General features: G+C 40.1%; 1 protein-coding gene and 1 long non-coding RNA gene across 13 annotated transcripts in view; one reads left to right on the forward strand and one right to left on the reverse strand.

The window, feature by feature from the left end:
• LOC117981135 (uncharacterized) overlaps nt 1-4,356 on the reverse strand; it is a 34,327-nt gene extending 29,971 nt beyond the window's left edge. For all 3 annotated transcript variants that reach the window (XR_008626070.1, XR_008626071.1, XR_004672677.3), the window contains exon 1: nt 4,228-4,356. This is a non-coding gene — a long non-coding RNA (uncharacterized LOC117981135). The remainder of the gene's footprint in view (nt 1-4,227) is intronic.
• On the forward strand, nt 2,859-17,285 carry SSBP1 (single stranded DNA binding protein 1). Of its 10 annotated transcripts, none has more exons than XM_003813377.5 (7): nt 2,921-5,428; nt 5,959-6,025; nt 9,004-9,064; nt 10,399-10,539; nt 10,740-10,827; nt 12,324-12,412; nt 17,135-17,285. In XM_003813377.5, exons 2-7 carry the CDS (start codon nt 6,002-6,004, stop codon nt 17,176-17,178), a joined length of 447 nt encoding a protein of 148 aa, XP_003813425.1. In that variant the 5' UTR covers nt 2,921-5,428; nt 5,959-6,001; the 3' UTR covers nt 17,179-17,285. The 10 variants fall into 10 exon arrangements, with proteins under 10 accessions (XP_014201302.1, XP_003813425.1, XP_003813424.1 ...); XM_003813376.5 differs by having other exon boundaries at nt 2,921-5,410; XM_003813374.5 differs by having other exon boundaries at nt 2,921-5,338.
• The last annotated feature ends 9,488 nt before the right edge of the window (nt 17,286-26,773 follow it).

Consider the following 26,773-nt stretch of genomic DNA (forward strand, 5'->3'; position numbering starts at 1 on the left):
CTGGCCTGTGGCCTGGGCCCTACTAGCCTGTCCTTGTTTTAAAGTATACTGTGAACTGGATATTCACAAGTTCCTTGACCTCTAAGAGCTCGCAGTTAACAGGAGGGATGAGGTACCTTTGTGATCATTTGTTATAAGATGGACTGAGTGAGGAAAGAAAATGAAATGGGAAAACAGAAAGGAAGGACCGTTTGAGTAGAGAAGTCTGAAAGTGTGTGAGGGGAGCGCAGTTCAGATCCTGAGGACGGAACAATGCAACAGAAGCATTTGTTGTGTTAGGAAGAGGGATCCATTTGATAATAGAAGAAAATGCTTTAATTTCTCCATGACATTTTACATCAAAAAACTGTGTACATTTTATCATGCTTTTCTTTGTCAAAGAAAAAACAACTGAAGTAGCAGCACTGTGACTCTCTCCAGCCAGCAATCTCGGGAGAATGTGTATTGGCAATTCCTGTCTGAGAATTCAGAGTACTCCAGACTCTCCACTAAGATGTTATTTATAAAGTTGTAAGAGTTTGCTCAAGGTTGTCTGTTTTCAATTTGCATGGTGCTTTCTGTATTTTTCTTTATACAACTTCTCCCACACTCCTTACTCCAAAGTATGCAAATAGAAAGGGAGATATTAGTGGCATCATGAAGAAAGAAATTTTAGGGCCAAGTGATTGGATACAGGTGAATGGATGTGGGTGGTCAGAGAGAGATGAAGCTGATTACAAAGTTCAAGTCTGGGAGAATCTTGGTACCATTAAACAAGGAGCTTAGAAGGGAGAAACTGACTTTGGGCAAAAGGGTGAATTTGTTTTTCCTTTGACTCTACCCCTCAAGTGGAAGCAGGATTTTTAGAGAAAATCATTGGAAGTCATTGACAGTAGTAACATAGCAGGTGGGGTGTGGGATTACTAATTCCTGTGCAAGGCTTGAAGGCAGTATAACATGGTATGTTTTAGGAGCTCAACATTGTGAAGGTGCCAGTAAAATGGAGGTAAGCATCTAGAAATACAGTTTACCAACTGGTGAGCAAGACCTTCAGGAGTGCGTTAAAGTGTGTGTGTTGGAAGCTATCTTAAGATTTTATCCCTAAATGGCAAAAATGGGCAGATGAAAGGTTTTAGGTAGAGGCCTGAGGAGGTGATTTGCCTGTTAGAACAATATGGTGGGTACCTTCTTTCTCCACAGTCTGGACAGTGCCAGGACCAGGAGAAGGAGTGGAAGGGGCAGCCCCGCTGGTGTGGGTTCTGCAATTTATGGGGCTCCATACATCCTTTTTCCCACTAGGCCCAGGGTTAGCGTAAATGAGAAGGAATTTAAGGGGCACCAAGGAACTCAGCAATCAAGATTTGTGATACTTTAATGAAATATTCTTAAAATATTAAAACTAATGAAAAAAATTCATGATGAATAAAATACCAAAATTTTAAATAAAGACAAGATCAGTAAGCTGAAGTTAATTAAAATTATTTAAGGTTGTTACTTAGTCAAGAAAAATTGTGAAGGCATGGCAATTCTCTCAAAACAAGCAAAGCAGATTTGAACACATTACTGATCGGTTTACTTCCATTAAAAGTAAAGTTATATTACATCCATCTTGGCATAAATAAAATATTTAAACTTAAAACAATGTTGTGAATTTTAATACACCTGTAGTGTAACAGGTCCCCCCCCACCCGGGTTACTAAAGAGTGTATGTCCACTGCCTGAATCCTGAAGGCCATGTGGCAAGGCCAAGGTGACCAGCCAAAGAGCAGGTGTTTGAGAAGCCAAGCATCCCAGAGAATATCTGAGAACCTACCAAAGAAAACAGCTCCATCACACACAGTAGGCTAAAAGCCAGAAAATTAGCTTACAAGTAGCTTAGGGATGGGAGGCCAGGCGGATCTCTACAGCTGTCATGCTGCCATCCAGGAGTGCCTTGTATGTAAGTCCTGATAAACTCCTCTACTCGCCAAGCTGGACTTGTCTGGGTTAATCTTTGGTTTCTCGGCTTCCTCTCAGTTTGGGGGAAGGTTTTTATTAATGCAATTCTGGGTTTTTCTTGTTACAATATCTACTTTAAAAATTTTCAATACTTCAACTACTTTAATGTTCTGGAAATATATGTGTATATATATTGATATATAACACATATACATATATATTGATATATATACACATATATACATACATATATTTTGTGTGATGATATATATATACCCTGTCTCAAAAATATATATGTGTATATATATTGAGATATATATACACACATATTTCATTGATACATATTGATATATATACACACATATATATACACACATATATATATTTTTTGAGACAGGGTCTCTCACTCTGTTGCACAGGCTGGAGTGCAGTGGTGTGATCATGGCTCACTGAAGCCTCAACTTCCCAGGCTCAAGTGATCCTCCCACTTCAGTAGCTGGGATTATAAGCACATACCACTATGCCTGGCTAATTTTTTTTTTTTTTTTTTTTTTGAGACGGAGTCTCGCACTGTCGCCCAGGCTGGAGTGCAGTGGCACGATCTCAGCTCACTGCAAGCTCCGTCTCCCGGGCTCTCGCCATTCTCCTGCCTCAGCCTCCCGAGTAGTTGGGACTACAGGCACCCACCACCACGCCCAGCTAATTTTTTGTATTTTTAGGTAGAGACGGGGTTTCACCGTGTTAGCCAGGATGGTCTCGATCTCCTGACCTCATGATCGGCCCGCCTTGGCCTCCCAAAGTGCTGGGATTATGGGCATGAGCCACGGCGCCCGGCTGCCTGGCTAATTTTTGTATTTTTTACAGAGACAGGGTTTTGCCATGTTGCTCAAGCTGGTCTTGAACTCCTGGGCTCAAGTGATCCACCCCCTCAACCTCCCAAAGTGCTGAGATTACAAACATGAGCTACTGGACCTGGCCAAAATTTTTTTAATTAAACATTTTTTTTGTTTTTGTCTTTATTTTTAATTTTTGTGGGTTCAAAGGAAGTGTATATATTTATGGGGTACATGAGGTATTTTGATACAGGTATGCAACGTCAAATAAGCACATGATGGGGGATGGGGTATCCTCTTAATTTATCCTTTGAGTTACACACAATCCAATAACACTTATTTTAAAATGTACAATTAAGTAATTATTGACTATAGTCAACCTATTGTGCCATCGAAAATAGTAGGTCTTATTCGTTCTATTTTTTTGTACCCATTAACCATCCCCACCTTCCCTCCAGCCCCCCACTAACCTTCCTAGCCCCAATTTTTAAAAATACATAAGCACACATATACACAGGGGTGCATATTCTTCCTTGTGCCTCAGGCTCCAGTCTGGCTTGGATCCTGTATTCAGTTAAAATTTTAATACAGTCATGCACTTCATAATGATGTTTTGGAAAAAGACTGCATATACAACAGTGCATATACAAAGGTGGTCCCATAAGATTACAATGGAGTTGAAAAATTCCTATCGTCTAGTGACATCATACCTGCTAAAACATCAGAATGCAATGTATTACTCATGTGTTACTTGATATTAATAATGACTATGTCACTGGTTTATGTATTTACTATACTTTTTATTATATTATTATTTAACTTATTTTTTTAAAGTTAACTGTAAAACAGCCTCAGGCAGGTCCTTCAGGAGGGATTCCAGAAGAAGACACTGTTATAGGAGATGACAGCTCCCTGTGTGTCACTGCTTCTGAAAACCTTCCAGTGGGACAAGATGTGGAAGTGGAAGGCTGAGATTGATCATAATGACCCTGTGTAGGCCTAGGCTAATGTGTGTGTTTATGTCTTAGTTTTTTTAAAAAATGGCTAAAAAATTAAAAAAAAAAAGCAAAGGTAGAAAAAAGCTTGTAGAATAAGGATATAAGAAAAATATTTTTGTACAGTGGTACAGTGTGTGTTTTAAGCTAATTGTTATTACAAAACAGTTAAAACGTAAAAAAATTTGAAAGATTTATAAAGTTATAGTGAGCGAAAGTTTATTAAAGGAAGAAAAGTATTTTTTATAAACTGAGTGTAGCCTAAGTGTACAGTGTTTATGAAGTGTTTAGTGGGTACAATAATGTCCTAGACCTTCATGTTGGGCCACCACTCACTCATTTACTCACCCACAGCAACTTCCAGTTCCGCAAGCTCCATTCATGGTAAGCGCCCCATACAGGTGTGCCATTTTTATCTTTTATACCGCATTTGTACTGTACCTTTTCCATGTTTACATACGTTTAGACACACAGATACTTACCATGAATTACAATGGTCTGCGGTATTCAGTACAGCCCCATGCTGTCAGGTTTGCAGCCTGGAAGCAGCAGGCCACACCACACAGCCGAGGTGTGTCCAGGCTCCACCATCTAGGTCGTCAAAGTACATTCTGTGGTGTTCGTACAGCAACAAAATCGCCTAATGACGCAATCCTCAGACCTTACCCTGTTGTTAAGGTACACATGACTCTTATTTTGTTCCTCCCGGATTTCCTGCATTAATTTTTACTTTTTAAAATATTACATTAATATATTATTTGATTGCCAGTTTTTCTGGTGCTCCCTTAAATTGCACAGCCTGCCAGCCCTTCCCTGGCTCCCCTTTCTTTTTCTGCTTTTCTTAGTGCTTCAACAGACCTGGGACGTTTTCTTTTTCTTTTTCTTTTTTTAAATTTTCTTCTTTTTTTCTTTTTCTTGTTTTGTTTTGTTTTGTTTTGTTTTGAGATAGAGTCTCGCTCTGTTGCCCGGGCTGGAATGCAGTGGTGCGTTCACGGCTCAATGCAGCAACGACCTGCAGGGCTCAGGCGATCCCCTGACCTCAGCCTCCTGAGAAGCTTGGACCACAGGCGCGCGCCACCACGCCCAGCTAATTATATATTTTTTGTAGAGACAGGTCTCACTATGTCGCCTAGGCTGGTCACAAATCTTGCTTTTTTTTCCCCCAGGCAGAGCTAGTCTCTGTTTTGCCTACCTCGCCCCCTCCTGGGCCCAGTTAGAAACCTCATCACATAATTTCATTTCTTTCCAAACTTGAAACCTTCTAGACTTGAAACCTTCCAAACTCACCACTTGGCGGCGTTGATCCATCCGCCCGCGCACAAAGAGAAGATCGCGGAACTTCAGAGTTAAGGGGAGCCGTTTCCCGCAGCGCTAGCCGGCAGAATTTCCAAGGCGCGAGTTGCGGAGTTTCTGTTTCCTTTTTCCTCTGGCGAGCTTTGCGTTCCCTGTGCGCCGGAAGTGATCCCCTGCGTGGCTGGGCTGCTCGGGTTAGATCGTCAGGTGAGGGAGGAGGGGATAGCCAGCGCGAAGGAAGTGCTGGAGTCGTGTGTTTTGGCTGCGCGTGATCCTGCGTGGGTCGGGAGGTGTTTCTGTGTAGGTGTCTGGCCCTTTCATCAGTCGTGCGGAGGACCGCGTGATTTGCTTCCAGTTCTCCTCGGTTTTCAGGTGGTGGCGCCATCTTCGGTAAAGGGTGCCCACCTCTCCCTATGGTGTGGCTGGCTAGCCCGGGGGTCTCTACGCTGCTTGGTCTTTGCCAACGGAGATGAAGGCAGTAATTTTTCAGTAACAGGTTTCAGATATAAGTCCCTTGGTGATGCTAATATTTATCGAGGCCTTACTATGCATTAAGAACTTTTTTAGAAGTTTAGAAAATGGCAGTGAATAAAGCAGATAAAAATCTCTGCTCTAAGGGAGCTTGCATTGTAATGAAATTTGAGAAGACAGTGGATTGGAAGTGGGATTAACTCAGAATCAAAATTTTGTCGATGGGTTGGAGGAAGAGGAAGTTATTTGGGACCAAAAAGACATACAGGTGTGAGTTTATTTGGGAGGGAGGAAGGAATCCTCATCAGATGTGCAGGAATGTTGGTACGTTGTGGTCACAAAATTGGAGTGCATAAAAATTATGAATATAGTTAGGAATTTAGGACTGGTGAGTTGTACTTTTGCCATAAGAGGTAATGTTTTTTTCTTATTTTGTTTTTTTCCTTCAGGAAAAGCCTAAAGATTAGACTGTAAGAAAAGAAAATAGAAGCCATGTTTCGAAGACCTGTATTACAGGTAGTCACTTGTCTGTATTAATACTGAGATGTATTACTATCAGCCACAGTGATCAGAAGACTTCTTTAGGCTTTTAACTACAGGGGCAAAAGACCTTTGAGCTCACCCACCCACCTCTATACTCATTTGATATGGAGGATTGGCGACGATTTTGCCAGTGTAAATTATGTTCACTAAAACAAAAAAAAAGTTCAGGTTTATTCACACATAATAGGAATCATTAATTTTTAAAATGTGTGTGTGTTGCTTGAATTTAACCAGTGAGAGGACATTAAAGGTCTTTAGTGACCTAAAGACTGTAGGAATCATTGTTCCAACTTTTTTCTTAAGGCATGTAGTTGCTTTTTTGACCATCTACCCCCTGTGTTGCTAAACGTTCCTCTTCCCCCATCTTTCCACACTGAAGAGAGCATCTCAAGTCTCACTGGTCACCACAGATTTCACTATGTAGAAAATGCCTTCTCATTCCACTTAGTATGGGTCCTCACTTTTCCAGACACTAGCCCACCTTGAGCCAGCTTAGACTACCATTTTTCCTCACTTACCACATTCGGGCACCAGCTCCTGTAGATTCTTCTTTGGTTCTCCTACTCCCCACCCTCCTGTGAAGACCATTGAAGAATCAGTTCCTCCATGACTCTGTCATTTTCCCCACCGTAATCCTATATTCTTGGATCCCCACTTTAACCTGTATGTATCTTTAATCTATTTTTTTCTGTATTGAAATGTGAAACATGAAAAAGTTATTGCTTCTTAACACTAACGTTACAGTATTAAAATGTCTTTAAATAAGAGTTAAAAGTTTAATTTAAAAAATTATCCAAGTTAAATAATCCTTTCCTAATCTTCTCCAGTAGATTTTTGTGTGCCCCAAATGAGACATTGTTATTATAAATCTCTGTGTAAGATTTATGAGCTCTAGCTTGTCTGAGCACTCAAATGACATTTCCAGAATCATGACACAGGTTCTCATTAGCAGTTTGATTCTATAGTATGTTGTACTCATATCTTTATTTTCTTATCCGCCCTCTGCTCCTAAGTTTAGTGATAGGATTAGATAGCCAACAGCACCCTGGGGATTGGTGTTTATTTGATTGGTGGACTTCTGCTTTTTATATTAACAGTACTGCCACTTCAAAAATGTTTCTCTGATAGAATGGCTAGCTCTCTGAGCTCTGAATTCAGTGATGTGTACTCCCATCTTTACAGGAGCTCTTGAAATTAAGGAGGCAGCAGAGGGCTTTGGGAAAGCAGTAGCATTGGTGTCAAAGGGCCCTGGGTCCTTGAGATCACTTGCCACATACTTCCTGCAGGAGCTTGGGCAGGTGATGCAGTCTCTCTGAGGTGTTTTCTCAGCCCTAAATGGGAATAATTTTACATAACTTGTAGATTTAGTTTTAGAATTGATAATAGATAAATCCCTTAGCTGATATTCAGTAATGATTGCTGCTATTATGTGGTAGTGACTACCTTTGCTGACAATGATGTGACTTTGACTTGGACAGTCGAGTCTTTGTGTTTAATCAAAGAACCAAATTTATTAGACCTTTTTTGATGCACTGAAAACAGGAAATTTCCTATGAAATATTTATAAAAACTGTATTAGGCTAAGCTCACTACTGAAGCTGTTTAATTTTTGCAATAGCCTTGTGAAGTAGGTATTATGTATCATAATTTTTGCTTATTTTAAAATGAAACACTTTAGATTAATCATATTAGGTATCCTAATTCCTTTTAAGGTCTGAAGGAGCAACCAGGGGAAGGCAGTTTCATAGACACAGGGAATCTGACTTTGGAATATGTTCCTGTTGCTGTGTCAGAAAGTCATTCATGTGATTAGTTTTAGAATGTATTGTTTTGTTGGAATGTAACCTATTTCTCGTTCTCTAAACCAGCAGACCCCAACCTTTTTGGCACCGATAACTGGTTTCATGGAAGACAATTTTTCCATGGAGGAGGGGGGTGCCGTGGGGATGGTTTCAAGATGAAACTGTTCCACCTCAGATCATCAGGCATTAGTTAGATTCTCATAAGGAGTGCACACCCTAGATCCCTCGCATGAGCAGTTTATAATGGGGTTCTGCTCCTGTGAGAATCTAATGCCACTGCTGATCTGACAGGAGGCGGATCTTGGTCAGTAATGCTTGCTCGCTGCTTGCTGCTCACCTCCTGCTGTGCAGCCAGGTTCCTAACAGGCCACAGACCTCTACTAGTCCTCAGCCCTGGAGGTTGGGGACTCTCCTCTAACTGGCTGTTCGTTATGCCTGAGAGTAAGGCTTTGCATTTATTGCACACCTCCTGACATTTGTTTGATCATTGCATATGTTATTAATGAATCTACTTATTAAATTATTAATTATAAAGCATCTCTTTTAACTCTCCTTTGGTCTAATGATGGATTAAATCAGTACCCATGTTGGATCTAAATTTCTTAATTTCTAAAGTCTACTGTAACCAAAATACAGTAATAATATACCAGTTGTTTATACTAAAAAAAAATTAGAGGATGTATATATTGAATATATGTAGTACTTTTTGTCTCTTTTTGTCTCTCCAGCTAATGAAAGCTGGATTTTGAAAATACTTGGCAGCAACTCTTAGGTACAGGTTGGATTTACAAATATTATCATACTCTGTAATGTTAAAGTGATACTATTTTGATTTTTCCTTTTGTGTGCAAACACAGAAGTGCCATAATCAAGGAGATGTCGCAAAATAAATGGGAGTACTATAACTTAACTCTTGAGCATGCCTTCTAGTACCTTCCTTGTACCTTTGGGCTTCTGCAGTAGGCTGCTCTTGAAGTGTTTGCCGGGGCCTTCTGGCACTCTGTTGGGAGAACATGAGAAGAGCTTCTCTTCTCTTCTGGAATTTACAGGAACTACTGACTATGTGGTGAATGAACGTGAGTAATTCTTCTGTTTGCATTTGCCTTTCCTAAAAAATTAAAGCCATGTTACTCATTTGTTCTTCTTTAGGTACTTCGTCAGTTTGTAAGACATGAGTCCGAAACAACTACCAGTTTGGTTCTTGAAAGATGTAAGTAGCTAATTTCCAAGTTTAAAATGTTATTTTTAGTAATTTGCCAATCTCAAATGTGTTGTAGAAGAGGTATGCTGCTTGGGTTAACCATGTTGCCATTGTGCTTTTAGCTCATGTTTGCTCTTCAGATCTTAGCCTTGACCCATCAGGCTGTGGAGACATAGTATAAACTGAGCCCCTATTCTCCTTATCAGCCAGTTACTACTCATTCTTGTCAACACTGTCCTGCATAAGAATTTCCTTGAGTCATATTTGGTTATCTGAGTCTTCCCGAGTTATGTTGTATTAGGCTGAGATTGTAGAAGATATTGTTTCTTCACAGAAATATTCCCTTGTGTTTATAAAGATTTTCAGATCTCAGATTTGTTCTTTTAGCTCCACAGTCAGTTAAAAAAGATATCTTAAAGAAGAATTTAAGATCTAGAGCTTACAGTTTGTTTTGTGGGGCTGCTTTCTCTATGACTATTTTCTTCTTTCTTGCCAACTCTCTTCTCTCGCAACCTCTCCTTATTCATTCCTTAACTTATTTTCTGATCTTCCAGAACTTGGGTTTTACTTAATACAGAGATTGAAGTTGAAGTCATATTTATAGCATTTCTTCTGGACATTTCTCTCAGTCTTGGGTGTGGATTTCTTTTTTTTTGAGACTGAGTCTTGCTCTGTTGCCCAGGCTGGAGTGCAGTGGCGCGGTCTCCGCTCACTGCAAACTCCGCCTCCCGGGTTCATGCCATTCTCCTGCCTCAGCCTTCCAAGTAGCTGGGACTACAGGCGCCCGCCACCATGCCCAGCTAATTTTTTGTATTTTAGTAGAGATGGGGTTTCACCGTGTTAGCCAGGATGGTCTCTCTCTCCTGACCTCGTGATCCGCCCGCCTTGGCCTCCCAAAGTGCTGGGATTACAGGCGTGAGCCACCGCGCCCAGCCAGGTGTGGATTTCTTTAATGGTCAGCTTAGAGGCTGCTATAAAAAAATACCATAGACCAGGTGGCTTCACCAACAGCATTTATTTCTCACAGTTCTGGAGGCTAAAAATCCAAGATTCGTGTGCCAGTATGATTGAGCTCTTGGCGAGGGCTGTCTTCCTGGCTTGCAGATGGTTGCCTTCTCACCGTGTCTTCATATGGTAGAGACAGAAAGTTCTGAACTCTTCCTGTTCCTATAGGGACACCTCACCCTCATGACGTCATCTAAGCCTAATTACCTTTTAAGGATCCCACTTCCAAATACCATTACATTGAGGGTTAGAGCTTCAACATACAAATTTTGGGGGAAGGGGCACAAATATTCAGTCTATAGCAGGTTGTCTCATTTGGTCTTGATGTTGTGTTTCAGCCCTGAATCGTGTGCACTTACTTGGGCGAGTGGGTCAGGACCCTGTCTTGAGACAGGTGGAAGGAAAAAATCCAGTCACAATATTTTCTCTAGCAACTAATGAGATGTGGCGATCAGGGGACAGTGAAGTTTACCAACTGGGTGAGTACAAAAGACTGGGGTTTTAATTTTATCAGCAATAAATAGATATTATTTATTGCCAGTTATCTAATTTAGAGATAAACCACTTTAAACAAGATCTGTCTTTCATTCTGTTTGTTCTCTTAGAAATCGTGACATTGGTTTTCCTGGGCATGTTGTCTGTTGGCATTTGTAACCAATTTCCTATTTTTATGATTTAGGTGATGTCAGTCAAAAGACAACATGGCACAGAATATCAGTATTCCGGCCAGGCCTCAGAGACGTGGCATATCAATATGTGAAAAAGGGGTAAGTTGAAGAGGGAAGGATCTTATGGATTGAATGATTTAAAGAACCGATAAGAAGTGTTCTCATGGCAAGGAGTGTGTAGTCTCTTAAATCCCTGAGTACTACTAATGACTGTATTAAGAGGTATTTACTAAGTCCTTGATACTATATGCATGGCATGTTGCCATGTGTGACTAATTTGAAGGTGTATAAAACATAGTTTTAGCTTTCTAAGAACTTACAGTTTAGGGCAAACAGGGTGTGTACATAAATAGAAATAGATGAGGCAGGAGAGAAGGCAAAGTGTATCAAGTGGCATTTGAGCAAGTCAAACATCTGCTTTGAGGAATTCCTGTGCCTCTGTGGCCGGGGATGCTGAGGGTGGCTTCTTGCCTGTTGGCTGCCACATGGTATTTCCAGCAGAGGATCTGGAATGTCTGAAGCCTGACATGCCGACTTCATCTTCGTGGCAGTTATTTTATATTTGATGATTTTCTATAGGCTTAATAGTTCCCTTTTGGAAGGCTTGGATTGAGTATGTATAAAAAGTATGTTTTCCAAACTCATAGAAGGACAAAACGGTGTGTGTAACAGCAGTTGTATTGATAGTTAATATGTTTAGAAACGTACTTGTTTTGTAGAAAGAAAACATATTTTATGAAAAATAATTTAGCAATCACTAAAATTTTTCTTTTCAATAACTGTATAGCTTTTCTTCCTATGTATCTTCATTGCCCTTTATGTATGTTTATGAATATGTGCACATACACACACAAACACATATAAGGTATTTCAAGGGAAGTGTCTGCATTCCCACTTACTGATTGATGGGTGTGTGTGTGGGGTGGGGAGCACCTGATGTTTCACTAATCTTTCTGTGTTGTACTTTTTTGGTGGTGGTAGACTCAAAACTGGTACTATTGTCATCTTTCCACTCTTGAAAATCATGATTAGGTTTGTTATCTAGTTTAGCCTCTAGATAGTGTAGAAATAGTCTTAGTAATTACCTCTAAGTGGTATACTAAGCTGATACAGTGTAGAAATAGTCTTAGTAATTAACTCAGGGTAATATTATACTAAACTACAAATCCATATTTTGAATTTTAATCATCTAAGTTTCTAAGGTCATAGAAAAGAATTGATAAATAAGTGAAAATCAAGTCTGTTAGGGACTCCAAAATCAAAGGTCAAGGAAAATGATACATTGGAAATTATTCCTAGAGATTTAAATGTTGCCACTAAATTTCCCTTTGAACTGTTTTGTTTTATTTTTTAACTTCCGTAAGAGAAATAGCTGACAGATGAAAACATTGTCTGTTTTACCTAGATGTTACCAAGTCTGTTTGGACACTCTGTTTTCGGTACTCCTAATCCTGAACCTTGAGAAGTGGTAGCAAAAATTAGCTTATATATGATTATATATTTCATCCTTGTCATATACTCAGTACCACCCTGACCTGACTCTTATAAAGCATATTAAGATCTCAACTAAAAACTGTACATTTTATTTATATCAGGTCTCGAATTTATTTGGAAGGGAAAATAGACTATGGTGAATACATGGATAAAAATAATGTGAGGCGACAAGCAACAACAATCATAGCTGGTAAGAAGCTTGTGAAAATAGCTGTTTTTTCTTTTTCTCCTTTTCTTTTTTAAAAGCTTGGCTACACTATAACTAACTAGGGTTAAGAGTACCAGTACTTATGAGGTAAGGCAACTCACTAGAAGATGTCCATAACTCTTATTTCTCTACTTGCTAAGAGTTTGTACATTTATCCCTTCCTTTAAAAAATTATTTTTATACTTACAGTTTTAGTCACAAGTAACTTTTGAATAAAGCCTAAAACTGAATTATCCATCCCAGTACTTATTGTTGAGAATTACAAAAACTCTGAATGTATTGTCTTTTGGAAGGATCTAGCCCTAACCAGGAAGAAGCGTATGCCAAGATAAGAATTACACTAATGTGAGTGTGCAGATTTATTCGGAACCTCTTTGGTACTTAGTATGTGAAATTTCTATTTGAAATTAAGATTTTTTTAATTTTATTTTTTTTAAGCCAGAATCTCACTCTGTCACCCAGGCTGGAGTGCAATGGCACAATCTCGGCTCATTGCAACCTCTGTCTCCTGGATTCAAGTGATTCTCCTGCCTCAGCCTCCTGAGTAGCTAGGATTATAGGTGCGTGCCACACCACCTGGCTAATTTTTGTAATTTTCGTAGAGGCGGGGTTTCACCATGTTGGTCAGGCTGGTCTTGAACTCCTGACCTCAGGTGATCCATCCACCTCGGCCTCCCAAAGTTGTGAGATTACAGGCATGAACCACTGTGCCCAGCCAAGAAGTTTTTAATTTTCTCTTTTTTTGTTTTTGTTTTGAGACAGGGTCTCCCTCTGTCAACCAGGGTGGAGTGCAATGGCGTGATCACAGCTTACTGCAGCCTCTACCTCCCCAGGCTCAGGTGATCTTCCCACCTCAGCCTTCTCCCAAGTAGCTGGGACAACAGGTGTACACCATCATGCCTGGCTAATTTGTCAATTTTTTTGTAGAGATGAGGTTTCACCATGTTGCCCAGGCTGGTCTCAAACTGCTGGGCTCAAATGATCCTCCCACCTTAGCCTCCCCAAATACTGGAATTACAGGCATGAGCCATTATGCCCGGCCTAATATTCTCTTTAAACAAAATACAGTACAACATAGAAAAGATGTACACGTAAAGGTTAAAGAAGATTAAGAAGATATCCCTTAGGAAAGAGTTTTTAAACTTTTGAAAATGCTATAAGAATTTTGAAAATAATATACCCCTCTGGATGTCTGCAAGCGACATTAAGAAATTTTTTTCAATACAAAATTGTGTTATTTTTAAATGTATCAGTGGAATCTAAATAGCATAGCAATGTGATACCTACTATCCTGTAAAAAAATACCAGTTCAGCATTTGGAAATTTTACATTATTCTTTTTTCTTTGAACTTGTTTTACTGTTTTTATTTTCCCCTCAGAAGTGTATCTTAATAGTATATGGTATAGTTAAGAATTTTTTATTACCCTGTTTGTAACAAAAATGCATGCATAAAAGAAACTTTAAAATATTTAAAAGAATTCTATGACAAATTCTCCTCAATTGACTTATCATTAAAGTTGTTTTTAGTACCTAATTGACCAAAACAATTTTAATGTATTTAAATTATATTGGAAATATGTCTTTAAATGAGATAGATGGTGCTTTTTTCACTTCTTGAGTAAATTGCTAAAATTAGACATTGTGAATTTTGTGCTTTTGTTTGCTTTTATGGACATAAATACTAAGAAAGCTTTTTAAAATAAATACATGGCAATAAACTAAATTTTACTATGTTAATGTCTCTGTGTTTATGAACTTCTGAGATATGCCCAAATTAGATTTTTTTTTTTTTTTTTGAGACAGCGTCTCACTCTGTTGCCCCGGCTAGAGTACAGTGACAGGATCCCGGCTCACTGCAACCTTCGCCTCCCGGGTTCAAGCGATTCTCCTGCCTCAGCCTCCTGAGTAGCTGGGACTACAGGCACGCGCCACCACGCCCGGCTAATTTTTGTATTTATAGTAGAGATGGGGTTTCACCATATTGGCCAGGCTGGTCTCGAACTCCTGACCTCGTGATCTGCCCACTTCAGCCTCCCAAAGTGCTGGGATTACAGGCGTGAGCCACCGTGCCCGGCTAGATAATATTTTTTAAAAATTGATTTTTGGGCTGGATGCAGTGGCTCACGCCTGTAATCCCAGCCCTTTGGGAGGCTGAGGTGGGTGGATCATTTGAAGTCAAGAGTTCAAGACCAGCCTGGGAACATGGTGAAACCCTGTCTCTACACAAAATGCAAAAAGTAGCCGGGTCTAGTAATGCGTGTCTGTAGTCCCAGCTACTCAGGAGGCTGAGTCATGAGAATTGCTTGAACCCAGGAGGCAGTGTTTGTAGTGAATTAAGATCATACCACTGCACTCCAGCCTGGGCAATAGAGGAAGACTCTCTCAAAAAAAAAAAAAAAAAAAAAAAAAATTTTTTTTTTTTTTACTATGGAAAATGTCAAACATATATAAGAGCAGAAAAAATGGTAAAATGAACTCCTACCATTTCGCTTCAGTGTCAGCTGATGGACAGTGTTATATCCATGCCTCCAGCGACTTGACCTACACCTGGATTATTTTGAAACAGATGCTAGACATAAGTTTATTCATAAATTTCCATAGGAATCTCTAAAAGATAAGGTGTCTTTTTGAAAATGTAACTACCGTGCTATTATCACATCTAATATTAATAAATTACTGTTAATTTTTTTACTAAATATCGTAGTGTTCAAATTTCCTTGATAACTTCATAAACATTCATACATTATATTACATGATTTCTACCTTAAGTCTCTTAGATTTGCCTTTTATCTTTCTTCTTTCCTTTGCTCCAGAGTTCATGTCTTAACCACCATACCTTATTAATAATTTATAATTTGTTGTATAGAATGCTCACATGTTTTCTTACTGCTAAGTTTCTTTGAAAGTGTATTAACCTTGAAAAGCAGCGTAGGTATTTTGCTACCCTCCTGTGGGTCCCAATATAAACCACAAGTGTGGGCAAACTTTAGATTGTTCGGATTATTGAGTTGTTACTAATCAAGCCAAATGGAAGCATTTCAGATGATCTGCTGTTTTGTTTTTTTTCCTTGTCACTAGGTTCCACTAGCACAGTCAGTTTACTTTAGGTTTATGTCTAATGGTAAAATTGAAGAGCTCTTCAGTGACATTTGAATTGAAGAAAATAGAGTTTATTGGTTGATCTGTTTTATTGGTGATTTTTTTTTCTCCTAGGGATCCTGTCTGTAACTAAAAAACCACCACCAGTGGATGGCACTCTTGGCTTTTTCCACAGTGATATTAATTCGAGTAGTCTCTTCTGAAGTAACCGTTCTAGACCAAAACATTCTAGTTTTTGGAAGACTATGGTCATGAACAAATATTCAGTCCTTGGTGGATAATTTTATAGTTACAAGAATCTTTTGGAATTATAAAGGAAATGCAGTCATTCCTCCATGTCCCTTGTTCCTGCATCTGTGGATTCAACCAAGCACAGATTGAATATATTTGAAAAAAAGAAACCAATAAAAATAATACAACAACAACAAAAATACAAGTGAAACAATACAGTGTAACAGCTGTTAACATAGCATTTACCTTGTATTAGATATTGTTAGTAATCTAAAGATGATTTAAAGTATACAAGAGGAAGTACATAGGTTATATGTGATTACCATTTTATATCAGGGACTTGAGCATTGTGGATTTTGGTATCTATAGGGGTCCTGGAACCAGTCCCCCAATGGATACTGAAGGATGACTACTACTTGCCTCTGTTCTTTTGTTTATTTTTAGCTAACTCCCTCTGGAACAGCATTTTAAGAGCAGTGTCTGATATTTTTGGATAAAAATGCTAACTCTGTGATGTTGATTCATAAAATGTTCCCAAGAATTGGTATATTAAAATTATTCTGGGCCAGGTGCGGTGCTCACGCCTGTAATCCCAGCACTTTGGGAGGCCAAGGCGGGCAGATCACTTGAGGTCAGGAGTTCAAGACCAGCCTGGCCAACATGGTGAAACCCTGTCTCTATTAAAAATACAAAAGTTAGCCAGGCATGGTGGTGCACACCTATAATCCCAGCTACTGGAGAGGCTGAGGCAGGAGAATCGCTTGAACCCAGGAGGCAGAGGTTGCAGTAAGCTGAGATCGCACCACTTCACTCCAGCCTGGGTGACAGAGACTCCATCTCCAAAGGAAAAACATAAAGTTATTCTGTATTGTAATTTAAAAATAAAATTTCTTCTATTTGAATTTTTAAAGTTAAAAACATAAGTAAATCCTGTCATTGCTAACAGGGCCACATACGGACTCTTACTCTTTCCTCTAGACCCCCAGAGTGTAGAATGTGATACACTTTTGTCCTTTTCTCTGAGGATGTGCTGCCTAGTGTCATGGAATCTGCCTGACCATTGCAAGCATCCAATTTTGTGACCAGTTCTTTTGCAGGAAATTGTTTCTGAGAAGACTGAAAGACAAGAAATATCCCACCTCTTCTAACAAGATCTGAATTGTTCGAAAAGCAGCCAGTGTCTAACTTGTAGCTCCACTTATGCCAACTGTATATATACCTCTCGTGAGCATAGCAAGTTATTTAATATTTTGAAAAGATGGCTAAAATCCTTTTAATGAACAGCACTAAAGTTATATGTATTAGAGGAGAATTATTGAATGAGATGGAGAAAGAGTTCTGAAATTAATATTTACATTTTGGCTTTTTTACAGATAATATTATATTTCTGAGTGACCAGACGAAAGAGAAGGAGTAGAAAGGATGATTCTTCTTTGGCCATCATTTGGTACAGTCTCATTTCCAAGTCATGTATAATCTTTATGGCTTCCAAGGACAAGAATTAAAATACTCTTTTACGTAAAATGAGTAATAATCTTTTTTCTGACTGTCGTTCTCGCTCTCCTTTTTGTGGTATAATCTTGGTAGCTACTATCTGTTATGGCATTTACTAGTTGTTTATTCTTCTAGGGGTGGTTTCTATGTACAGGTATACAAAATAGTAAACTTTCAGGCTCATTTGTGTTATGGCAAAGGGATAAATATGCTTTGGGAAGGTCTCCTGGTTTTTGTATACACTTCTATTACAATATTGATTTGTCCAATCAGTGAATTTACTGAGCATCACTGTATGTGAGACATTTATCCCGTATTTGTAAATATTGATTTTCTTAACGTTTTGCTCTGTAGACATGAAGGCAAGGACTGAATCTTCTGTTTGCCTGCACTTTAAACCGTGCTTTACATAGAATAGCCACTCAGTAAGCATTGATAGATGAATCATCCCAATGGGATTCTAAGCTTCAGCTCAAATTGAAGGGGGTTGCTGAGCAGTGGTTAGTGTCTAACCTAAACATCTTTAAGACTAACCTACCTTCTTCATGTCTTTTGTTTTCAGACAGTTTCATTAGTAGCATTGATGAAACATAGTTTACCAGCAATAAGGACCTGAATAATTAGAGATGAAATCGTTCATCTCCAGGTGATGCCACAGGAGCTGTAGTTCTATTCTTTCTCTGCCCCTGTTATCTGTGGGGAAAAGAAAGAGAGATCAGACTGTTACGATGTCTATGTAGAAAGAAGTAGACATGAGAGACTCCATTTTGTTCTGTACTAAGAAAAATTCTTTTGCCTTGAGATGCTGTTAATCTGTAACCCTACCCCCAACCCTGTGCTCGTAGAAACAAGTGCTGTGTCGACTCAAGGTTTAATGGATTTAGGGCTATGTAGGATGTGCTTTGTTAAACAAATGCTTGAAGGCAGAATGCTTGTTAAAAGTCATCACCACTCCTTAATCTCAAGTACCAAGAGACACAAAACACTGCAGAAGGCTGCAGGGACCTCTGCCTAGGAAAGCCAGGTATTGTCCAAGGTTTCTCCCCATGTGATAGTCTGAAATATGGCCTCCTGGGAAGGGAAAGACCTGACCATCCCCCAGCCCGCCACCTGTAAAGGGTCTGTGCTGAGGAGGATTAGTAAAAGAAGAAGGCCTCTTTGCAGTTGAGATAAGAGGAAGGCATCTGTCTCCTGCTCGTCCCTGGGCAATGGAATGTCTCAGTGTAAAACCTGATTGTATATTCCATCTACTGAGATAGGAGAAAACCGCCTTAGGGCTGGAGGTGAGACATGCTGGCGGCAATACTGCTCTTTAAGGCATTGAGATGTTTACATATGTGCACATCAAAAGCACAGCACCTTTTTCTTTACCTTGTTTATGATGCAGAGACATTTGTTCACATGTTTTGCTGCTGACCCTCTCTCCACTATTACCCTGTTGTCTTGCCACATCCCCCTCTCCGAGATGGTAGAGGTAATGATCAATAAATACTGAGGGAACTCAGAGACCGGTGCTGGCACGGGTCCTCCGTATGCTGAGCGCTGGTCCCCTGGGCCCACTTTTCTTTCTCTGTACTTTGTCTCTGTGTCTCTTTGTTTTCTCAAGTCTCTTGTTCCACCTGACGAGAAACAGCCACAGGTGTGGAGGGGCAGGCCACCCCTTCATCTGGCGCCCAACCTGGGGCTAAGGGATCTATTCTATTTATTTGCGCTGACTGAATTTTTTCTTCCACTAATTTAATTTCTTTTGTTGCCTCTGGGGTTAATATTCTTTTAAGTCTGGGTCTCCTCTTAAGATAGAGAGCAAATTTGACATGGCATAAGTAGGAATGCGTAAAGTTGGCTGAATCCAATTAATATCGCCTAGCAATTTTTGAAAATCATTTAATGTTTTTAATGTCTTTTTTTATTTCTATTTTTTGTGGCTTAATATTTCTATTTTCTATCTGCATCCCTACATAATGAAAAGGAGTAGAGGTTTGAATCTTATCAGATGCTATTGCCAGTCCTGCGTTGGCAACCTCTGCTTACAGAAATGTGTAAGTCAATTAATTTGTCTCGTTTCTGCAGCACATAAAATATCATCAGCATAATGAATGATATAACAGTCTGAAAACTTGTCTCTAACTGGTTGAAGAGCTCGACCTATGAAAGTCTGACAAATAGTTGGACTATTAAGCATTCCCTGAGGTAACACTTTCCACTGAAACCTGGTGGCTGGTTATTATTTATGGCTGGTATAGTAAAGGCAAATTTTTCACAATCCTGCTCCGCCAGAGGAATGGTAAAAACGTAGTCCTTCAGATCAATTATAATTAAAGGCCCGGCTTTTGGGATCATGGCCGGAGAGGGCAACCCGGTTTGGATAGGTCGCATGGGTTGAATTACGGCATTTATGGCCCTTAAGTCCGTTAACATACGCCATCTGCTGGATTTTTTCTGAATTACAAACACAGGAGAATTCCAAGGCGAGAATGAAGGCTCAATATGTCCCTTTTCTAATTGTTCATTTGCTAATAAATGTAAAGCCTCCAGTTTTTATTTTGGTAGCGGCCACTGATTTACCAATACGGGTTTTTCTGTTTTCCGACTTAATGAAATGGTAAGTTTAGGAGGCTCTACAGTGGCCACCCCTAAAAAGGATACCCTATTCCTTTTCTTTCTTGATTTCTTTCAGTCTCAATTGGGACTTTAATGCCATTTTCATTTTTTCCTAGTCCTTTTCCTGGTATATATCCCATCTTAGTCATGATTTTTTGACTCGTGGGGCTGTATAATGGAGCGGGCATAGTGATTTCCGCACCCCATTGTTGTAATAAATCTCGACCCCACATATTAACAGGAATTGAAGTAATCATTTGCTGAACAGTACTTTCTTATCTGGCCCTAAACAGTGTAAAATCATAGTACTTTGATGCACTTCTGAGGCTGTTCCTATGCGGAGAAGTCCTGTAACAGCCTTTTGTTTAGGCCAATTTTTTGGCCACTGATTTAAAGCAATGATAGAGACATCTGCTCTAGTGTCTACTAACCCTTCAAACTGTTTTCCTTGAATAATGGCCTTACACACAGGTCTGCTGTCTGAGACCTGACTTGCCCAATATGCGGCCTTTCCTGTCGGATCAGTGCTTCCAAACCCTCCTGTTTTTATCTGTTTCCAACCGTAATATAAGGCAGGAGTAATAATTGAGCAATCCTGTCTCCTGGACTGGCACTCCAAGGAATTGAAGAGCTAATAACCAGTTGAATTTCGCCTTTATAGTCTGAATCAACCATACCAGTATGAATTTGAACTCCCTTTAGATTTAGACTTGAGCTTCCTAAGATTAGTCCTACAGTCCCTTCAGGCAGTGGGCCATATATGCCTGTGGGGGTTTTTTGTGGGGGTTCCCCTGGAAGCAGAGAGACTGCTTGTGTAGTACATAAATCTACTGCTGCACTGCCACTTGTGGGGGACAATTGTTGTATTGTGGTAACTGGCTCATTCCCTGAGGCACTTGGGACAGTGGGGGTTGTTGTCCCTGAAATCCCTGAGGAGCAAAGGGCTGAATTGGGAATGCCCCAGTTTGTTGTGGGGCCTGAGGCGGGCCCCTCTTCTCATTTCCCGACAATGGTTGCCCATTTCTATCAAATTTAGAATGACATTGACTAGCCCAGTGTTTTCCTTTTTGACATCTTGGACATAAGTCAGGTGGCTCTTTATCTGTTGTTGTAGTAGCTTGAATAGTTATATTTTGTTTATATGAGACTGGGCAATTCTTTTTTAGATGACCAACTTGACCACAATTATAACATTTCCCCCAAATGTTCTAACTTGTCTTCTAAAGCAACTCCCATTATTGCTTGAGCCATAAACATAGCTTTATGCATAGCTCCTCCTCCATCACAGGCTTTTACATACTCAGATTACATCTGATCCTGTGGGAACCTTACCTTTTAATGGCTTAATGGCTGATTGACACTCAGGATTGGCGTTTTCATATGCCATCAACTCCACTATGACCTTACAAGCATTCTCATCGGTAATTGACTTTTGAACAACATCTTGGAGCCTTGCCACAAAATCAGGGTAGGGCTCTTTAGAGCCTTGTCTTATTGTATTGAATGAGGGGCAGGCGGTTCCTGGGTCTTGGATTTTTTCCGAGGCCCTAAGGCAGGTAGCTCTAACTTGCTCAATGGCCTCATTTTGCATTAACGCTTGTTGACTAGTAGTGCTTCAATTTTGACCTGTTCCTAATAGTTGATCTGCATCTATGTTAACTGGAGGATTGGCAGCCCTATTTCTTCAGACCGACCTGTTGTTGTGCCCCATCAATCCACCAAGTCTTAAATTGTTAAAATTGAGAGGGTGAGAGAGACGATTTGGCCAGAACCTCCCAATCATAAGGAATGAGTCTATGTCCATGAGCAATGGAATCTAATAATGTCCTCATATAAGGGGAGTTGTGTCCATACTGTTTTACTCCCTCTTTCATATCTTTTAGCATTTTTATAGAAAAAGACTCATATCTGGCCTCAGCTAGGGGAGGCTCTCCCTCTTGGGCCCCTTCTCCAGGTGGTATTGGTTCTAATATTACTGGGAATTGCCATGCCTCAATATCTCTTTGTTTTCTTGCCTCATCAATAATTTTATGTAATACACTACCCTGCTCACTAGGTGGTGCTGTAGGATTAAGTCTCATAGTGGGCGGCTGAGGGTATGGCGCCCTGTGCTGTGGTGCTGGGAACATTCCTGGCTGTCCATACTGATTTTCCGGGGGTGCCCGACACTTAAGTTCGGCTGGCGGCCAGTATTGATAGGCTACTGGCAGTTGGGTCTTATTTTCTACCGGCTGATATTGTGGATACTGTATTTGGATTGGCATTGCCGTGACAGAGACTCTATCTTTCTCTATTTGATATTCTCTTGGGGTTTGTACTTGTCTAACCTGCATTTGAGGTTGTAATGTTACAGGCATCTGAACTGCTGGAAGAGGAGTTGGCCCTCGTGGTTTAGACTCTGATGGCCCTGCTAATTCTGGACCTTTTTCTTCTAATTTTAACGTTTCAGGATATATCACCTCCTGTAATTGATTATAATCAACATTTTGCATTGACTGAGCCATTACCGGCTCTGCTACATACTCACAATGTAAACTTCCCGTTCCTTTCCGGGATTTTATCCCTGCCTCTTCTTTACAATCTATTACACAGCTTTCAGGGGCATCAGAAACTGAAACACTATCTTCTTCTGTTTGAAACGGTTCTAAAGCTACTTTAATAATGACCCAATCATTCCATACTGTAAGTGGGATGATTTTACCCTCCCTACTTGCTTGTTTTAATTCTTTGCCATTTTTTCCCCAATCTTTTAGATATAAAGTTCCCTGTTCTAGAAACCATGGGCAAAATTTTCTATTGTTTGAAATAGTGTGATTAGATTTTTTTGTAGAAACTCTAACTCCCCCCCCTTTTTTTTAAAGAATTTTAATAGAATTGAGATGAGAGGCATATTTACTTTTAGTTTGCCCCATTGTTACCCTGGCTTTTTCCAAGCGCGCAAGCTTACCGCAAGGCTGACTGTAGACGTACTTGGGAATCTCTCGTTGACTTGTCCTCAATGACCACGCTGGAGCGTACCTTCACCCTAGAGAAAAGCACCCACGTTGGGCACCAGGTGAAGGGGTGGCCTGCCCCTCCACACCTGTGGATGGGGCATTGATAGATGAATCATCCCAATGGGATTCTAAGCTTCAGTTCAAATTGAAGGGGGTTGCTGAGCAGTGGTTAGTGTCTAACCTAAACATCTTTAAGACTAACCTACCTTCTTCATATCTTTTGTTTTTGGACAGTTTCATTAGTAGCATTGATGAAACATAGTTTACCAGCAATAAGGACCTGAAATATAACTAGAGATGAAATCGTTCATCTCCAGGTGATGCCACAGGAGCTGTGGTTCTATTCTATCTTTCTCTGCCCCTCTTATCTATCCTTTTAGAGTCTTCTTCAGAACTCTTGGGGAAGGTAGAAGAGGATCCTCTTAACAACCTCTGTCAGTGCCTCCCTTAGAGCCTTAGGTCCTACATTTTCCTTTTATTTTTCCACATGAATCATTATGTACATCATGTAATCTTACTTTTTATTACAAGATTCAGGAAATTTTAGAATACTAATAATTTACCAATAAAGATGAAATAGTAACTCAGTTTTTCAGTGCATCTTTTGCTCTTTAAAGTTTACATCAGCCCTCCCGAGGTCTGCCTGCCAGTTTGCTGCTGTATCCCAGAGGTTGGCTGCCACTGTGCAGGTTGTTTTGTTCAAATGGTAGAAGTCTCTCATACTGTCTAGGCCACTCTGTCTCCAGTTTGGCCTCTGACCCAGCCTATATATTTGTTCCCCAGCCTACATGTTCTGTCCTCTCTGCCTGAGAGTACGAGTACAGTGCTAACTGTAGCTTAGGTCATATTGGACTTTATTAGGTTCAGAATTCCCAAACTATGTTATAGGTCTGTGACTTTTTTGTTTTAAGGTATTTTCTGCACACTTGAGTAGCTTTTTTTATACCTACAATGCATTTTGGTTGAGGAAAGATGGAATTTTTTAGCTTTATCCTCTCCTTGCTCAGGAACGGTAGAAAATTCATTGCTGTTTTCTCCTGCCAGCCATCTTTCTTTTTCCTGCAGCTGGGACAGTTAATCAGCATATTAACTCTGCTCTCTTAAGTTCACACATTAAAACTGCCTGGTGATGTAGTCTTTATTCCTTCATGCCACATTCCTTAAGCAAAATTGGGCAGTGTATAAAATTTATCTTTTGAGCAACTCTTTCTTCCATCAGCACAGCAGCTTTTATACTCCTTAAGTGTTGTGAGAAATTATGCAGATTAACAGTCCTGTTTAAGCAGGGTAATAAATCTCTGCTTTGGGAAAATGACATGGTGAACAGAAGAGCTTAATTACCAACCTGGAGCAGTTTCTCAGCCCTGAATGCAGGGGTGGAAGAGGATGCTGTGCTGGATCACTGTGAGCCGAGGGGCTCTGCTTTAAACTCTCCCCTGGAGGTTGCCTCTTCTCTCCATGCCTCTGAAAGGCTGTGGAGCTGAAGCAGTGGTGCTTTATCAGACTTAGGTGTGTAGCATGCAGTCCTCAGCATGCGTATGATTCTATCAGAATGATTCTCGCCTCAAGTCAGTCAGACTTGCTAGGGAAACTTTGCCTACCCCTGGGAAGCCCCATCTGCTGAGAAACTTTCTCCTGCCCCCTAGCTGGTCTAGGAAGAGCGCATTTGGAAATATGATAGCAGTAAATAGCAGTAAAAGACTAGGGGTCTTCTAACCCAAGTTTTGGGTCTTGCATTTCCCTTTTTGATGTGATAGTGTCAGGGAATAAACTTCAGAAAACTGCACTGTGACCTCGATTTGGAGGTTTCCTGTTAAATGGTAAGATGAATAGTATACCTAGAAGAATGGGAGAAAAAGTTTCAAACAGTATGTCTGGGGTATCCCATTTTTGAAAAAGAAGTTGTAATGAAGATAGGCTTAATGTCTGGAGGGAGAAACATGAGGATGTTATTATCTCTAGAGAGGGTGATTATGCGTGATTTTCCTTGTTTCTTTACAGTTTTTTTAATATATATTTTAGCATTGAACATATATTACTTTTATAATAAAAAAAAACTTTTTATTTGGGGAAAAAAATCTTTCCATTATTTCTGAGCCAGACTAATTTACTCATTCACTTTTAGTGAGTACCACTTTACTGGATATGAATGAGAAAATCTTTTATATATTTTCCCCCACTATCTGTATTTTAGCATCTCATGCTTTTATAATTCATTCATCTGTTAATACGTGTACACAGCCCAAAATGATTTACTTTGAATACCAACCTAGCCAGGTGCAGTGGCTCATGCCTGTAATCCCAGCACTTTGGGAGGCCAAGGCGGGTGGATCACGAGGTCGGGAGATCAAGACCATCCTGGCTAACATGGTGAAACCCCGTCTCTACTGAAAATACAAAAAATTAGCTGGGTGTGGTGGTGGGCGCCTGTAGTCCCAGCTACTGGGGAGGCTGAGGCGGGAGAATGGCGTGAACCCGGGAGGCGGAGCTTGCAGTGAGCCGAGATCACGCCACTGCACTCCAGCCTGGGCGGCAGAGCCAGACTCCATCTCAAAAACAAAACGAACAAGCAAAAAAAAACCCAACCTATATGAGATCTACTGTTTGCTGCCTTTACAGTTCTCAAAGAATCAATCATTTCTTAAAACACACTGGACATTTTATTCAAAGATGATCCAAAAACACCAAAGATATATTTCTGTGGCAGTTTTGGCAATAGAGTATACATTTCTTTAGGAATTACTTGTCATTGCAATGTGGATTACAGCCTAACTTTTGCAGCCAAGTTAGGAGAAATTAGTGCTGTTTTCCCTTTGTTCCCTAATGAGATCATGGCAATTCTTGAAGGCAGGGTTTTCTTTTACTAAAACCACCCTTTTTCCCCAATCTAACTCAGCCTCACACAGTGACATGGAGATTGATAAATGTTTGTCATTCGGTTAGGTGGGACTTGAAAAGAAAATGAGGGCAGGATCATCTTGCTATTTTTCTGTTAGAGTATGCATAATATTCTGTGAAGATTTGTGGGAGTAACAGCAAGAAAATCGTTGTGGAAAATGAGAGGCAAGTCCAAGGTTAATGTATTACGGGGAAATCTCTTAAAGATGTAACAATAATCATATTAATGACTGTCATTTCTCTTCTGGTTACTATGTACCGAGCTAAGCTAAGTACTTTTTATCATTGTCTCATTTAGCCATTATCCTAAGAAGAAGGTACAATAATCCCGTTTTACAGGTGAGGAAACCCAAAACTGGGAGAGGTTAAATAACTTGTCAAAGTCATGCATCTTCCAAGATGCACACCTGGAGGTTGAACTCAGGTATGTGAAGTTTGCATTTTGCTTTCTGCCCAATGCCTGCCTCCACTTGCATTCATTCTCCACTGGCCCTCCATATCCACAGATTCCTGCAACCAACTGTATTTGTCTGTTTTCACACTGCTATGAAGATACTACCTGAGACTGGGTAATTTATAAACAAGAGAGGTTTAATTAACTCACAGTTCCGCATGGCTGGGGAGGCTTCAGGAAATTTATGGTCGTGGCAAAAGGTGAAGGGGAAGCAGGCACCTTCTTCACAAGGCAGCAGGAGAGGGCACAGGGGAAACTGCTACTTCTAAAACCATCAGATCTGGGGAGAATTCCCTCACTATCAGGACAACAGCACGGAGGAAACCACCCCCATGATCCAGTCACCTACCAGGTCCCTACCTGGACATGTGGGGATTACAATTTGAGATGAGATTTGGGTGGGGACATAACCAAACCATATCATCCTGCCCCAGCCCCTCCCAAATCTCATGTCCTTTTCACATTTAAAAACCAATCATACTTTCTCAACAGTCCCCCAAAGTCTTAACTCATTCCAGCATTAACTCAAAAGTCCAAGTCCAAAGTCTCATCTAAGACAAGCCAAGTCC

Source organism: Pan paniscus, chromosome 6, assembly GCF_029289425.2.
Source record: "Pan paniscus chromosome 6, NHGRI_mPanPan1-v2.0_pri, whole genome shotgun sequence".
NCBI classification, from domain to species: Eukaryota; Metazoa; Chordata; class Mammalia; order Primates; family Hominidae; genus Pan; species Pan paniscus.